This window comes from Vombatus ursinus, unplaced genomic scaffold (assembly GCF_900497805.2).
Source record: "Vombatus ursinus unplaced genomic scaffold, bare-nosed wombat genome assembly UNPS02014797.1, whole genome shotgun sequence".
Lineage (NCBI taxonomy): Eukaryota > Metazoa > Chordata > Mammalia > Diprotodontia > Vombatidae > Vombatus > Vombatus ursinus.
Genome location: NW_020954575.1, coordinates 14,545,219 through 14,559,044, shown reverse-complemented (window position 1 = coordinate 14,559,044; position 13,826 = coordinate 14,545,219). Strand labels below are relative to the sequence as shown.

General features: G+C 37.7%; 1 protein-coding gene across 5 annotated transcripts in view; it reads right to left on the bottom strand.

The window, feature by feature from the left end:
• SPAG9 (sperm associated antigen 9) overlaps positions 1-13,826 on the bottom strand; it is a 142,744-nt gene that overhangs the window by 19,196 nt on the left and 109,722 nt on the right. For all 5 annotated transcript variants that reach the window (XM_027870610.1, XM_027870609.1, XM_027870611.1 and 2 more), the window contains 7 exons: positions 10,967-11,023; positions 9,555-9,728; positions 8,679-8,808; positions 2,337-2,426; positions 1,903-2,070; positions 1,519-1,690; positions 422-640 (listed from right to left, as the gene is read on the bottom strand). In XM_027870610.1, the coding sequence (XP_027726411.1) occupies positions 422-640; positions 1,519-1,690; positions 1,903-2,070; positions 2,337-2,426; positions 8,679-8,808; positions 9,555-9,728; positions 10,967-11,023 (1,010 nt within the window). The remainder of the gene's footprint in view (positions 1-421; positions 641-1,518; positions 1,691-1,902; positions 2,071-2,336; positions 2,427-8,678; positions 8,809-9,554; positions 9,729-10,966; positions 11,024-13,826) is intronic.

Genomic DNA, 13,826 nt, shown 5'->3' with positions numbered 1-13,826 from the left:
TGTGTGTGTGTGTGTGTGTGTGTGTGTGTGTGTGTGTGTGTGTGTGTAAGTGCCCTGTGCCAATGCAGATTGGCAACTCACCTGTAACTTAGTTTTAGAGAGTGGTCTGGGGCACTAAAAGGTAAAATGTCTCCTCACAGTCAGAGGAAAGACCTGATCCTAAGCCACTGTGATTCCAAGGTCAGCTATACCCTAGGTTATTATACACCTTTCACACTTTCTTCATATGAGGGTATTAAAGGGACACTCTTTCTAAGAATTGAATCAGTCTATTCACCAAACTAACTTGACTCATTCATAATTCTTTCTACCCATTTTTAATTTCCTCTTCACATTGCTTTTTAATTTAATACCTCTCATAACAGACAAACCTACGGGTACCTTGAGTCTCTACCAATGTAATGGAAAAGTACTGGCATACCTGGTGGTTTTTCTACCACTGGGGAAGAACCACTGGTATTGGGTGAAGCAGCTGGTCCTATAACACCTTCTGCAGTACAACCAACCACGGTGATGCCTCCCAACAAACTGTCTGTTTCTGTTGAACTGTTGCTGGTCATACTTCCACATAATGAGGCTTTGTCCACTTGACTAGATTCAGTAGTCTCTTCTCCTACAGGATAGTCTGTTTCTCGTGCCCCTAAAAAAGGATACACTTGATTTTGTTGATACAAATCAAAAAGAGTAATGGTTTGCATTTTTGTAACTTATATTTACATTTACATGGTTACAAAGTACAGTGACATCCAACTTCCTACGGCAGTATCTCCCCTCCCCCAATAAAGCGAGTAATCCTAAATTTCAATTTAGGACAGGTAATCCAAGTTGATTTTTAGCTGCTGGGAACTATATTAATGAGCCCAAGGTGAGGGACTGAATTCTCAGGTTAATTTTTCTGCTCCATGGTTACAGACTGCTCTCCTAACCCTAGCCAGATGCTACATCTGCTCTGACCCTTCTAGTCTTGCAGAATTGCCTGGGGCATCCAGAAGAGTATGCACAGTTTGTTCAGGGCCCCACAAACCCATTGTCTTATATGTAGATCATGGTCATAAAAGGAAGAGGCAGTAGCGTGTAGCAGGGGTGGGGAACCTGTGACCTGGAAGCCACATGTGGCCCTCCAGTTCCTTAAAGAGCAGCCCTTTGACTGAATCCAAACTTCACAGAACAAATCCCCTTGTTAAAAGGATTTGTTCTATAAAACTTGGACTCAGTCAAAAGGCCGCACCCAAGGACCTAGAAGGCCTCCAGGCCGCAAGTTCCCCACCCCTAATGTACAATGATCAATATAAATTCAATTCCTCTCCACTACAGATAAAGAACAACTCAAAACAAATCAGCATTTTGTAGATTAAAAGTCAGAGAAAGATTTAAAGAGTATTTGGGTTGGCTACAGTATGCTTAAATTTCTTGTAAAATCCATTCTCTGAAACTTCAGAATAACTCTGCTGGTGTAGAGAACTTAATACAATAAATAAAGTAATGAGTGTTTCTGGATTCACTTCACCTTCATCCTACCTGGGACACTCGCAATACAAAGAACGTGGGAGTTGCAAACGGTGAAACTGTCGAGGATGTTGCCAGGCTGATTAGCATCGACAACAAGAACTTTGGAGGCTGAGTGAGTGCTGGTGCAGATCCAGACGAGACTGGATAATTCTTCCTGATGTTTTAATTCCTTCTGCTGCTCCTATATGGGCAAAGCAAGATGAGGAGGCAGTGGCTGGTAAGAAGTATGTCTACTACATCGAGAGGCTCTTGTGTAGCTATTCTGATGCAGGGCAATGTCATACCAGGTTAATTTTGGAATCATTTGCGGTATTTAGAAAACAAGTTAAGAAAGAAAATGAATGAGAGTTCCTTTAGAACAGTGGCCGGGAGCCCTTTGATTCTCCTGCTCACCTTGAGCTCCTGATCTAAGCGGTCCAAGCTGCTCTGAGAGGCACTGCGTTGCTTGTTGTCTTCTGCATCCAGAGTTGTCACATCATTATAGAACACACTGGCTCCAACCACAGAGCCACCATCTCTTGTCTTCCCACCAGATAAATTGACTCCAACAGCACACCACAGCTTACGGGAAAAAAGAAAGAAGTAGTTTCTCAAATATTTATATCTTTCCAAATATGTTAGTGTAATTATTATTTAGGAAAAGATTTCTTTAATCCAAAGTCTAAGATCTTAGCAAGGAAAGAAACCTTATGCACAAGGTGTTAGTTACTATATTCACTATAGTTTTGTTCCTCTTATGTAAAGGAATTCAACCATTTTCTATTTTATAAGATTAAAGCTGCCTAGAATATTAGGAAATCATACTTAACTTCATAAAACGGACCTACCTTCATTGATGCATCTTTTTCATCTAAAGGTCTAAGATACACAGGCACAGGCAAATTTTTCATCTTATTTTCACCCTGACCATTTGCTACCTATATTAAAAAAAAAAAAGCTATGAGATAGGATCCAGGGATGGGAGGGTGTATCAGTAATTACTGAGTCACTTATAAACAAGGGCTCAGTGGTAAAAGTATTACTTCAAAGTAAGAATTAATTCTTGGTACTTCTTGTTTGTGTTTAGAACTCCCTAATTATTCCCTGAGCCCAACCTGGCTCTGTGATTCTGATTTGAAACATGGGTAAAGAAACCATCTTCATCAGCCAACAATGTCCATTTCTTGTTTAATGAGGAAAGAAGGAAGGTTTTGTGCATTATATGCTGCTTCTGAGCCAAATACAACAAACTAAGGAACAAATAATATTCAATTTAATATCACGTGAGCATCAATAACAAAACCTGACAATCCTACAAGAAAGCCAAGGAAGGTCTTTATCATTTTTTCCTCCTTCGTCAAATACTGAGATAGCAGTACTGGAGTGAATGAAGTACTTATAGCTGTAATTATACACAAAAATTGTTAAAAGCATTAGAGATAAAAGCTGAGTCTTTAAAATATTAGAGAAGCAGGAACCTAAGCAGAATCCATTAGAATGGTGCTAGCTAGCACATTCAATGAGGCCAAGGATCATAATTTCTATTTCCCTGAGCAACTAGCACACTCAATAAAATTATTTTTGAATGAAAGAGGACATGGCTACTTGGCAGGTCATCATTCACATTATAAAATGAGGAAATATAAACAGAAAGCCTAAGTTACACTTACCATCTTCTCTACAGCTATAATAATATAGTTAAAATATGATACCAAACTTGTAAAAAAAAAAAAAAGGAGCTTATATTTATAAGAAGAAGATAAATGCATGCACAAATCAATGAAATAAAAGGCCCAATTAGATCAATGACCCAAGACATATAGTCTGGATGAGCAAAGGAGGGTGAAATCATACTAGATTTGGACAAGAGGGCAAGCAGGGATATAGGTATAAAGGAAGGTTTCCTGGAATGGGTGGCATTATGATGGGCAGAGATCTGGGGTGAGGGGATGGGGGGTTTTCTAGATGAATGTAATGTCATGACAAAAGGCATGGGCCTTTGGAGGAACAGTAAATATAAGCCAGTCTAGCTCTGGAACACGTGCTAAGGAGTCTCTAAGGGAGTAACAGGGAATAGATTAAAGGGAAAAGAATCTGGAGATTAGATGAGAGACTAATGAGAAGCCTGTTCTAACAGCCTAGGCAAGAGGTAATCAGGGCTTGAACTACAGTGATGATAGTAGGAATGAAAAGCAGGGGATAGATGTAAGGGATATCATAAAAGTACAGTTATCCCTTCCATGTTGTGACTTTCCCCATCATGGTTCTAGTATACTGCGGGTCAGCATAAGAAATTAAATGAGAATTTTTGGGGAATTTTGTGGAAGCTGCAGATGACATGTGAAGGCCAGCAGACAACACAGACAAAGTTTAGAAATTTAGAAATACTTATAAAATATCTATCTATCTACATATCTATATCCATATCTATCTATCTATCTATCTATCTACCTATCTATCTATATATAGTATCATATGATATCAACATATTTTATCTTCTAATACCATAATAATTCAGACTTTTCTGGTAATAAGGGAGGGCCAAAAATTTTATGTGGATTCTCGATATCACGGGGGAACTGTGTCCCTAACCCCCGCAATATAGAAGGGATAACTGTAGACATTTTTTCTCCACTTAATTTTTTTAAAATTACAAACTTGATGCCATTAATAATTAACAACAAGATCAAGTATGTAAATAACACACAAAACCCTTAATATATCATATTGCACATTTTGGCAAAACAGAAGCAAATTAACAAAAAAGTTTTCTGTGTCCACTTCTGAGTTCATCTGTAGTTCCTATGCTTTTGGTTTCTTCTTTAAAACTGTAATTATAGTCAAATGAATACTGTGGTGAGTCTGCTCATCTCAGTTTACATGACTGTAAGTCTTTCTATATAGAAAAAGTAGACACCATGTTACTGGATATGGAGAACAAAAATTTTTTCTGTTTCTCCTTAGATAAGAATTTAGAATTTTTATTTTTTGATTGAACTGGAATTTTAATGACATTATCTCTGACATATATAAGAACCTTTCTACAGTGGTTCCTTATTATCTCTAGAAACAAATATAAACTCTTATTTACCATTTAAGTCTCTGTACAATTTCCAGTCTTCTCATACTTGACTGCCATGGGCGTGCTCATGAGCATGCACACACTCCGCATTCCGGCTACATTGCCCTACGTGCTCTTCCACACAACCAAGGCTCCTTCCTTTCTTGTCTCTGGGCCTCTGCACAGGCTGTCTCTTATTCCTGCCTGGAATGCTCTCCCTCCTTGTCTCCACTCAGGTTTCTTTCAAAACTCATTCATGTGTCACTTTCACCATGAAGTCTTTCCTGATGCACTACCCTCCCCAAAGTCCTTATCTTCATTTTCTTTAGATTTTGCATATAATTACTTTATAAACATATGAATGTTGTCCCCCTCTAGAAGCTCCCTGGGGGCCATTTCACGTTTATCTTTGTACCCTCAGCACTTACCTGGGTGCCTAGCTCAGAGCAAGTGCTTAATAAATCCTTCTCATTTGTCTGATTAACCACAATCAACAAGCATTTACTAAGTGCTCACTAGGGGCAGGCACTAGAAATATAGATACCAAAAATGTCAAATCATCTCTGCTCACAAGTATATGTGTCTATGTACATAGGTATGTGCACAAACATTTTGGTATCAACAGACTACATATACAGTGCATGTGTACATATACTCATATGCACATACACATATGTACAATACAAGTACAAGGCGTGTGTGGGGGGGTGGGAAATCAATACAGGCTTGTGTACAGAAGGTAGTACTTAAACTTAAGTCTTGAAGGAAGGACGACAGTCAGGAAAAAGATAGGTAAAAAGAGATAAAGCTCTGTATAAGGAATAAAGAGACAGTTTGGATGGACTGCAGAGTATGGGAAGGAAGCAATATACAGTGAGGTAAAAAAAGACAAACTGAGGAGAGGTTGTAAAGAGCTTTACAAACCAAAAAAAGGGCTTCTATTTGATCCCAGAGTCTACTGGGAGTCACTGGCATTTCCTAAGTAGGGGAAGGACAATTAGATGACCATTTCTAGGTCTAGAACAGTCTAGGCCAGAGGTGGTGAAGACCTGAATTAACAATGCAAACAGACTATGCAAACAGACAGAAAGAGAATGATGCAAGAGATGGCAGAAAAGTAATAACAGTGAGATGTAGCAATTGACTGGAGATGTGAGGGAGAGCAAGGAGTCAAGGATAATGCTGAGGTTATGAGCTTGGAAGACTACAAGGATGGCAGTTCTTTCAACAGAAATTTAAGTGTGGAAGAGGGGTGGAATGAGTTCTATTTTGGATATGCTGAATTTAAGATGTCTCCAGAATATCTAGCCAGAAATGTCCAAAACACTGTTGGTTGGCCATTGGTGATGTGGGAGCTCAGGACAGGTAAGGACAGAGAGATTAGGGAGTCACATGCAGAGAGATGATAATTAAATCCATGGGATATAATGAAGTCACCCAAAGGTAGAATGTACAGAAAAAAAAAAAACAAAACACCCAGAACAGAACCTTGGGGATCATCCAGTTAGAAGGAAGGAGATGGATGGTGAGCCAGGGGACTGAGAAGGAGCAGTTGTAGAAGAACTAACATCACACACAAAAAAATCAGAGTGGGGAGAATATACAGAAGGAGAGATTAGTCAACGGTATCAAATGAAGCAGTTAGGTAAAGAAAGAAGAGGACTGAGAAAAGACCATTAGATTTGGCAATTAAGAGATAATAGCTTACTGTTTCAGTTGAGTTTGATGAGATCAGAAGCCAGACTGCAAAGCGTTGGGAAGTGAGAGAAGAGGATGTAGAGCCAGAGAGTACAAATAGCTTTTTTCTAATAGAAAAGGGAGGAGAGAAAGGGAGGAGAGGAGTATATAAGATGAGAGCTTGAGTGGATAATAGGGTCAAGGGAAGGATTTTTTAAGGATAAGAAAGACTTGGGCACATCTGAAGGTAGTAAGGAAGTAAAAAAATGGAGAGGAAGAGATTAAAAATTAGAAGGGGGGGGCATGAGATGCAATCTGTTGGAGAAGACAGAAGGAGATAGGATCAGGTACATGTATAGAGGGATTAGCCTTGGTGAAGGGCCTCCAAAAGATCAGATCAGAGGAAAAGAATTAAGGAATGATGTCAAGGGGTTTTGTGAAAAAAGAGAAGAGACAAAGAGAAAGCTCAGAGTTAAAGCCCTAAATTTTCTCAGTAAAATAAGAGATGAGGTCTTCACCTAGGTAGCATATACCTCAGAGGATAAGGGTACAAGAGGTGTAGGAGACTTGAGAGAAGAGAAATTTTGAAATAGTTTCTGTGAGAGAATCAAATAGGGAGGAATAAAAGGACTGCCTTCCTTAAGTGAGGGCCCAATTGAGGTCTGACAGCAAAAATTTGTATTGGACCCAGTCATCACAGTTGTATGACTTCCTTCAGGTCTGTTGTCAGCACCAGAGTAGGAAGGAAAAAGGAAGATAGGAAAGTAAGTAAGAAGGAAAAAGGAAGGTATCTAGGGCTGAAATGGGGCAACAGATAAGTGTCCAAAGGATAAGGGATTTAAGACAGAGGACAGTATGGAGTTGAACTGATTAACTAAAGGACTAAGACTGGGAAAGGAGAAAAATGAAGTCAGGAGATGAGTAATGATCTAAGAAAGTAATGAGGAGCAGAGGACTGGAGATCATGATGAAAACGAACAAAAGACTTTAAGACAGCTTAGGCATAAGGAGAGATAGAATGATGAGAGGTTATGGTCAAATCAAGGATTATCAGTTATTAGTAATAACTGATAAGGAAACAGGAAATAAGGAAATAGAATTGTTTATGAAATCCAGGGTGTTGACTATCCTTACCCAAAGCTCAGGTAGCCTAGAGGAGAATTACAAGATTTGGGAGATTAGCATAGAATATCAGTATGAATATAGAATATCATCTCCTAGGGTTAGGGAAAGAGTTGGGGAGGAAAGGAAGACAGTGATCTAGGTGCTGTATTCCTAGAGAAACAGAGGAGAATGACCTATAGGCTCAGCAGACAACAGTCCCCATGATTGCTATAGGATGAAAAATGTTAATAGTATGAATTTCAAGAAGAGGTTCTGAATAATGTCAGAAAAAGGAGAGTCTGGAAGTGTTCATGGAAAGAGAGGAGTCTGATTCCCTCTCCAAGACCAGTGAGTATTTTGAGGTGTGAGAGAACCCACAGCCAGTGCTAAATAGCATGGCTAGAGACATAGTGTCATCTGGGGAAATGAGGTCTCACTGAAAATAAGTAAATGGAAGGGAAATTTATTTATTATGAAATGGGAACTCCCGTGGGCACCAGGGAAGGGGTGAGCTGAGCTGGAACAAGACATGGGTAGGCAAAGAAGATGGGATGAAAGTTAGGGTTGGGGATAGTTTACGCCTAGTGAGGAAGTCTTACAGAGATAAGGAGAACAAAATAATTAACAGTAAGTAGTAGATGAATTGTATTGCTCATAATCTTCATGGGATAGTATATAGGGCAAAGGCTAGGAGTGCTGGGTCTTGGCCATCCACATACTTCTCTGGGCTGGGAAGCAAGAAGGTCTAAGAGCACAAGGGTGTTCAAATCCTGCTTGGTCACCCCACTGCTTGCTCTTCTGGACTGGGATGGAGGAGGCGCCAAGAGGGGGAAGTGCTTGGCTTTAACAGTTTGATTATAATTAAAATCCAACTTTCCTACCCAATTAACAAAATAGTCCTTTAGTTTCACCAGTTAGGTGAAATGGAGAAAAATTCTGCTTGTTTTGAAAAGCAACAAACATCTCATTTTTCCTTCATGAACTTGGAAAAGTCAATATGACATGGCTATTCTCAAAACATATGCATACATGTGTGTGTTTGTGCTCACATGCAAACAACAGCACAAGTTGAAACTTGCATATAACAAGTTACCTCCCCAAAACAAAACAGGGAACCCAATGAAAGGCATTTATAAAATATTTAGGTTCTGAAAAATTTTATGATGATTTTGAAAGGCATAAAAAGGGCTTTCCACTTGGAAAGTTTTTCTTCTCCTTTTAGTTCAAATTAGCTTGAAACTAAAAATGGGCAGCATCTATCCACATAGTTTTTCATAAGCAGGCTTTATATATCTAAGAATGAACACACATACACCTTTCTAGTGTGTTCAGCACATCAATAGTGTACCTGTTTGTACTTCTGAGGCAAACTCCAGCCAAAAGCTTGCACTCTGCCATCTTCCTTCTGAACATGTGCCTTCACCTGGCGGTACTGTTCTCTCTTCTGTTCTCTTCGGGAAGCTAAGCTGGCTTCAGTTCTAGACAATAGGAAATTAAAAAAAAAAAACCCAAAATTTATATGACTACCGTCTCATTTTCTTTTTAATTCACCATTTACCTAATCATGAAATAAAATGAAGCACAAAGACTTTTTGAACTCACATGCTATTTGTTTTGAAAGATATTTTCTCTTTATGTTTAAAATGTACACATTTCACATTTGTGTAATGAATACAAGATCACTAGCTTATTTTAATCGGTTGTCACATACACAACTGAAAAAAGATTAGTCATTAGCCAAGCACTTTCACTAAGGTTTCAAGGTTTAGCTATACAGAAAAGATCAATCCTTATGTGTACTTCACATCCTCCCTCACATACCTAAAAACTTACTGCTAAAAAATTGCTAAAAGAGAACTTTCTTGGAAAGAATAAAGATCACGGTTCTCTAATCAATTTTTTTTTTGCTTCAGAAGTACAAAAATTCAAGGTGACTTTAATCTTATTTTTAAAAATACAGATAATTTCCCAATCATAAGCCTAAAAAAATCAGCATAAAGAAAGGCTTATAAATGCTCCTAAGGTATAAAAATGTTACAAGAATTTCAAGTGTTCCTTTTTCCATATGAAAACTGGCCAATTGTATTTCTATTAAAAAGCTGTTTCCTTGAAGATTTTTATCTTAATTGTTCATAACTTCTGACATGCAATAATATGACATCCTGCAAGTCTTCCAACCCACAGAGCATGACCATCTCTACAACACAGGCCCAAAGGTGCTTACTCTTCGCTGAGGAAGTCAAAAGCTTTCGATTTATCCCCAGGTAGCTGAGATAAAGTGCTGCTTCTTTTCTTGACAGAGGGGGTAACATGGGAAGTTGGTGCATTATATTTTAGATTAACTGGGGGGTCAGGCTTCTTGGAGGTATTACTTGAGGAACTAAAAAGTCGGCTGAAACTGAAATGAAAAAACAAAAATACCATGTTTAACTTGAAAAAACAATCCTAGCTCTACATGAACTCTTTCAGATTATGACAAAGTCAAAGTGCTTTGAGGCATGACGGGTTAGAACTGGAAGACTGTCTACTTCTTAGCAGCTTTAAAAAAAACTCAAAACCAGCCTCAGGTTCACAGAGATAAGGAGGGGAAAAAGTAATGCTTTGCATGGCAGGTCCTGCTCTTTAAAGAGACTTGGAAATGAATATTTTTAAGTGAAAATAATGTTAAATTAATAATGTTAAAATAATCTCCTTCACTCTCCTGAATGTTTCTGAGGGAAAGCCATCCTATGTAGCAGAATTTTCCTGTTTGGGTCAGATTCTTAATAAGATGCTACCAATATAGGTAAAAGTAGGTGCTGGTGAGGGGCAAGATAAGGTAATGGCACTAACATGAGTCTAGGCTCAATATTCCAACTCTTATAATAAAGTAATAAAACATAATTTTCAATTGGTTTCATTTTTCTGATTAAAAAGAAATGGAAGGCACAGCTAGGTGGCACAGTGGATACAGCTCCAGCCTTAGAGTCAGGAGGACCTGAGTTCAAATCTGGCTCAGACACTTGGCACTTACTAGCTGTGTGATCCTGGGCATGTCACTTGACCCCAATTGCCTCACCAAAAAGCAAAAAAGAAAAAAGAAAGAAAAAAAAAGGAAATAAACTAATTGAACATCAAATAAAGCAATTACAATTAAATGAAGGTGACAAGTTAATTGGAAAAGGACATGTCATAAGCACAGTAACACAATCATCATAGCATAACCATATGCAAAAAGTTCAACACACAAACACTACTCAAACCCCACAACACTGTTTCCCATCTTAAATTAAAAATTTCTTATCAATCACTGAACTAATGGTTCAAATAATTAATGGGGACCCATTTTGGCATCCACTTCATGAATTCATCATCCCTTCAATGCAATTTAGGCATAAACTTTCACTACTTCACTAAGTGCATAACCAACACTAGAGGATGCAGCTTACGAGATCCTATTTTTGTCTTCAAGAACAGCCTTACCCAGTTGGCATGCTAAGTGTCAAAAAGAAAAGGTTCAATTTAGCAATATTTACACGACAATAGAGAGGAAAAAATTGAATAGGAAACAAAAACCATCAGTGATAAGTCATTTTTAACATGTAACTTCCTACTTTGAAGTGTTCTTAATCATCTTGACTTGTTTTAGATACTTACAATTGCCAAATGCTTGACCTTTTTTTTTCCTGCATGGCTGGATTTTCTCTTGATGCCCTAAAGAAAAAGTAAAATATGCATATATAAAGTCAAGCACCAAAAGTTTTTGAGCATGTATAAACACACAGTGCTAATGAGACTCATGCTAACAAAGAATGGAAATTCTGCTTATTTTTTTGTGTGAACTGTTATTTTTTGAATGACTGAGATAGTGGTTTAATGTCTTTAAAACATTACATACAAAACCTCATTTGGGCCTCACACAACAATCCTTTTAGTCAAATACCATAGGTGGTATCATGAGGAAACTGAGGCTCAGAGAGATAGGATTTGAACCCAGGACTTTCTGACTCTCAGTCCAGTGCTTTACTACATCACATGCCTCTTTTTGTCAGAACAAGTGACTTTGGATATTTTTAAAAAGGATTTTTTTTTTAAAGAAGACAGGATCTCTCTATCTCACTTCGGCTAAAGGGCAGGGGCTACTCATGGGTCCAGTTTCACTAGGACTGCACAGAAGCTTTAACCTGCTCTGTTTTCCACCCTGGGCTAGTTTGCACCTTCTTCTCGCTATACTGACTGGTTGACAGGCATAGGTCCCTGAAGCTCAGAACTGCTGAGCTTGTTTCAAGCTTGGGATACTTGGCACAACACACACGTGTGTCTGTCTTTGGCTGGTGTTCAGTACTCATTCCATAGTTTCCCATCAGGAGTCATACTTATGTCAATGGCTCCCCTCCCACATCTCAAATGTTGCCATCTTGGTGGCAACACCACAAATAGCCAGCAAATACAGCAGTACTGCACTATTCGGTACTAACTGTAATTTGGGCAGGTTCGAAAGTATTTAGTGATCTCAGAAACACTGAAAAGCTACAAAATTCTAGTGTGGCAAGGTGGGAAGACAGAAGTGAAGAAGTGAGGTTGATGGTGACTTGGATGGAATTTCAGAAATGATATAGTTTGCTCTTCTGAGTTGGAAAAAGGATAAAAATTTCACTTACACAGTCAGAAGCTTCGCTCTCTTGTTTCAAAAAATTAAAGCAATTTTTAAAAGGTTCAGAAGCATTTAAAATATAAACTATAATTTTCTTTTAGTTTGGAAGCCAAATGGACAGACTAACACCAATGAAGCAGTGGGACTAACAGTTAATAAAATGTGGACTCAAACTTTTACTTTAAGGAATAGCTAAAATTCTAAAATGACCTGGGAGTAAACTAAAACTTCTTTTGCAGTTGAGAAACAAAATGTACACAGAAGATGTCTATGTGAAATACTAAAATACTACTAGTTCTAAAAAGAAGAAAGCCTGGCATAATCATCAATTTATATTTAATATTAGTTATATATAATTATATACTATATATAATTAGTTATACATAAGTTATATTTAATATTAATTTAATTAATAAACAGAGTCAGTGCGGTAGCTAACGGCTGGCCCAAGAACCATAAAGAACTGAGTTCAAGTCTTGCCTCCAGTATCTATTGATCACATGGCAGCAAGTCACTTAACTTCTCAGCAATCTAAGTTGCCTAGAGAAGAGGCTGACCTGTATTTGATAGAGGGAGATGTTTTACTCAGGAATTCCCTAGACCAGAGGTGTCAAACATGCGGCCCTCAGGCTGGACGTGGCTCTCACCACACTCCTAAGTATATGACCTGAACTAGATTAACATGTAATTGGGAAATATTTAATAACGTAAATAAAAACATAATAAAACAGTTAATATTGATATGTGGCTTTCTAAGTCAGTATGTGGCCAGCAGGGATCCTTATATACAGTCAAGTAAGCCCTGTTTCTATTTGAGTTTGATGCCACCGCCTTAGAACAATCAAATCAACAGTCTATCCTTATTCCTATCCCTGATAGATGGATGCTATATTATCTATTGGATGCTGTATGCTGAAAACGTAACTCTTGATATTTTAGTTTCTTCATCTGTTAAAAAGAGATTAGAAAATGGAATTCTCTCAGAAGCATTTAAGTAATTGTAAAATATATAATGAATCATATTGTATATCATTTTTACAAGGGAAATAAAAACACATAATACCAAGGAAGTCAATACTGTAAGAAAAAAAAACGTGCTACACAATTTTAAATACAAGTGAATAGGTGTGCCCCTTTAAGAAAATCCAGTAAGTGAAAACTCAAAATTAAAATGTGATGATTTAGCATGACAGAAAGATTATGCACTTTACAATATTATTCACACAAAAGAATTCTTTTAAAAAACAAACTCCTTTTGTTATTTAAGATAGAATTCAAAAAATTTTATTTACATGCAACTTTTTAGGAACATGCCTATTATGTCGACTAAAGCCTAGTTGACCTGTACTAGGTACATGTAACCTACAGATGGCGGCATTACGTGATGAAGGAAGTATTCTGTGTGAGAATGGAGAGAAGAATTCAAACAGGAGACATAACATATTTGAAAAAGTGAAAATAAAACTTTCTTTCCTGACATCACTTATAAAGTGCTGTCAGACTATGGATGTGTAATACAGGCTCAACATATTAGTTTATTTTGCTGAACTGTTCTTTTTTTCCCTTTAAAAATTTTTTTTTTTTTGGGGAGAGAGACGATTAAGAAAGGAATGTAACAAAAACAAAAGGCATCAATAAAGACTAAATGAATAATAAAGTACTGTCAGGATGATGAGAGACTTATTATTTTCTAAGAAGCTAATAACTGCTGCTAAGCTACTAAGATGACATTAGTGTGGCCACATGAATACAACCCTCATTGGCCCAATTTTGCTACTAGTTTGGTAGCATTACTTTGGGCACAAGCTGTTCTCTCACTGGACTAAGCAAACAACAAAGAAGGGATGCAATGATTGAAGGAAT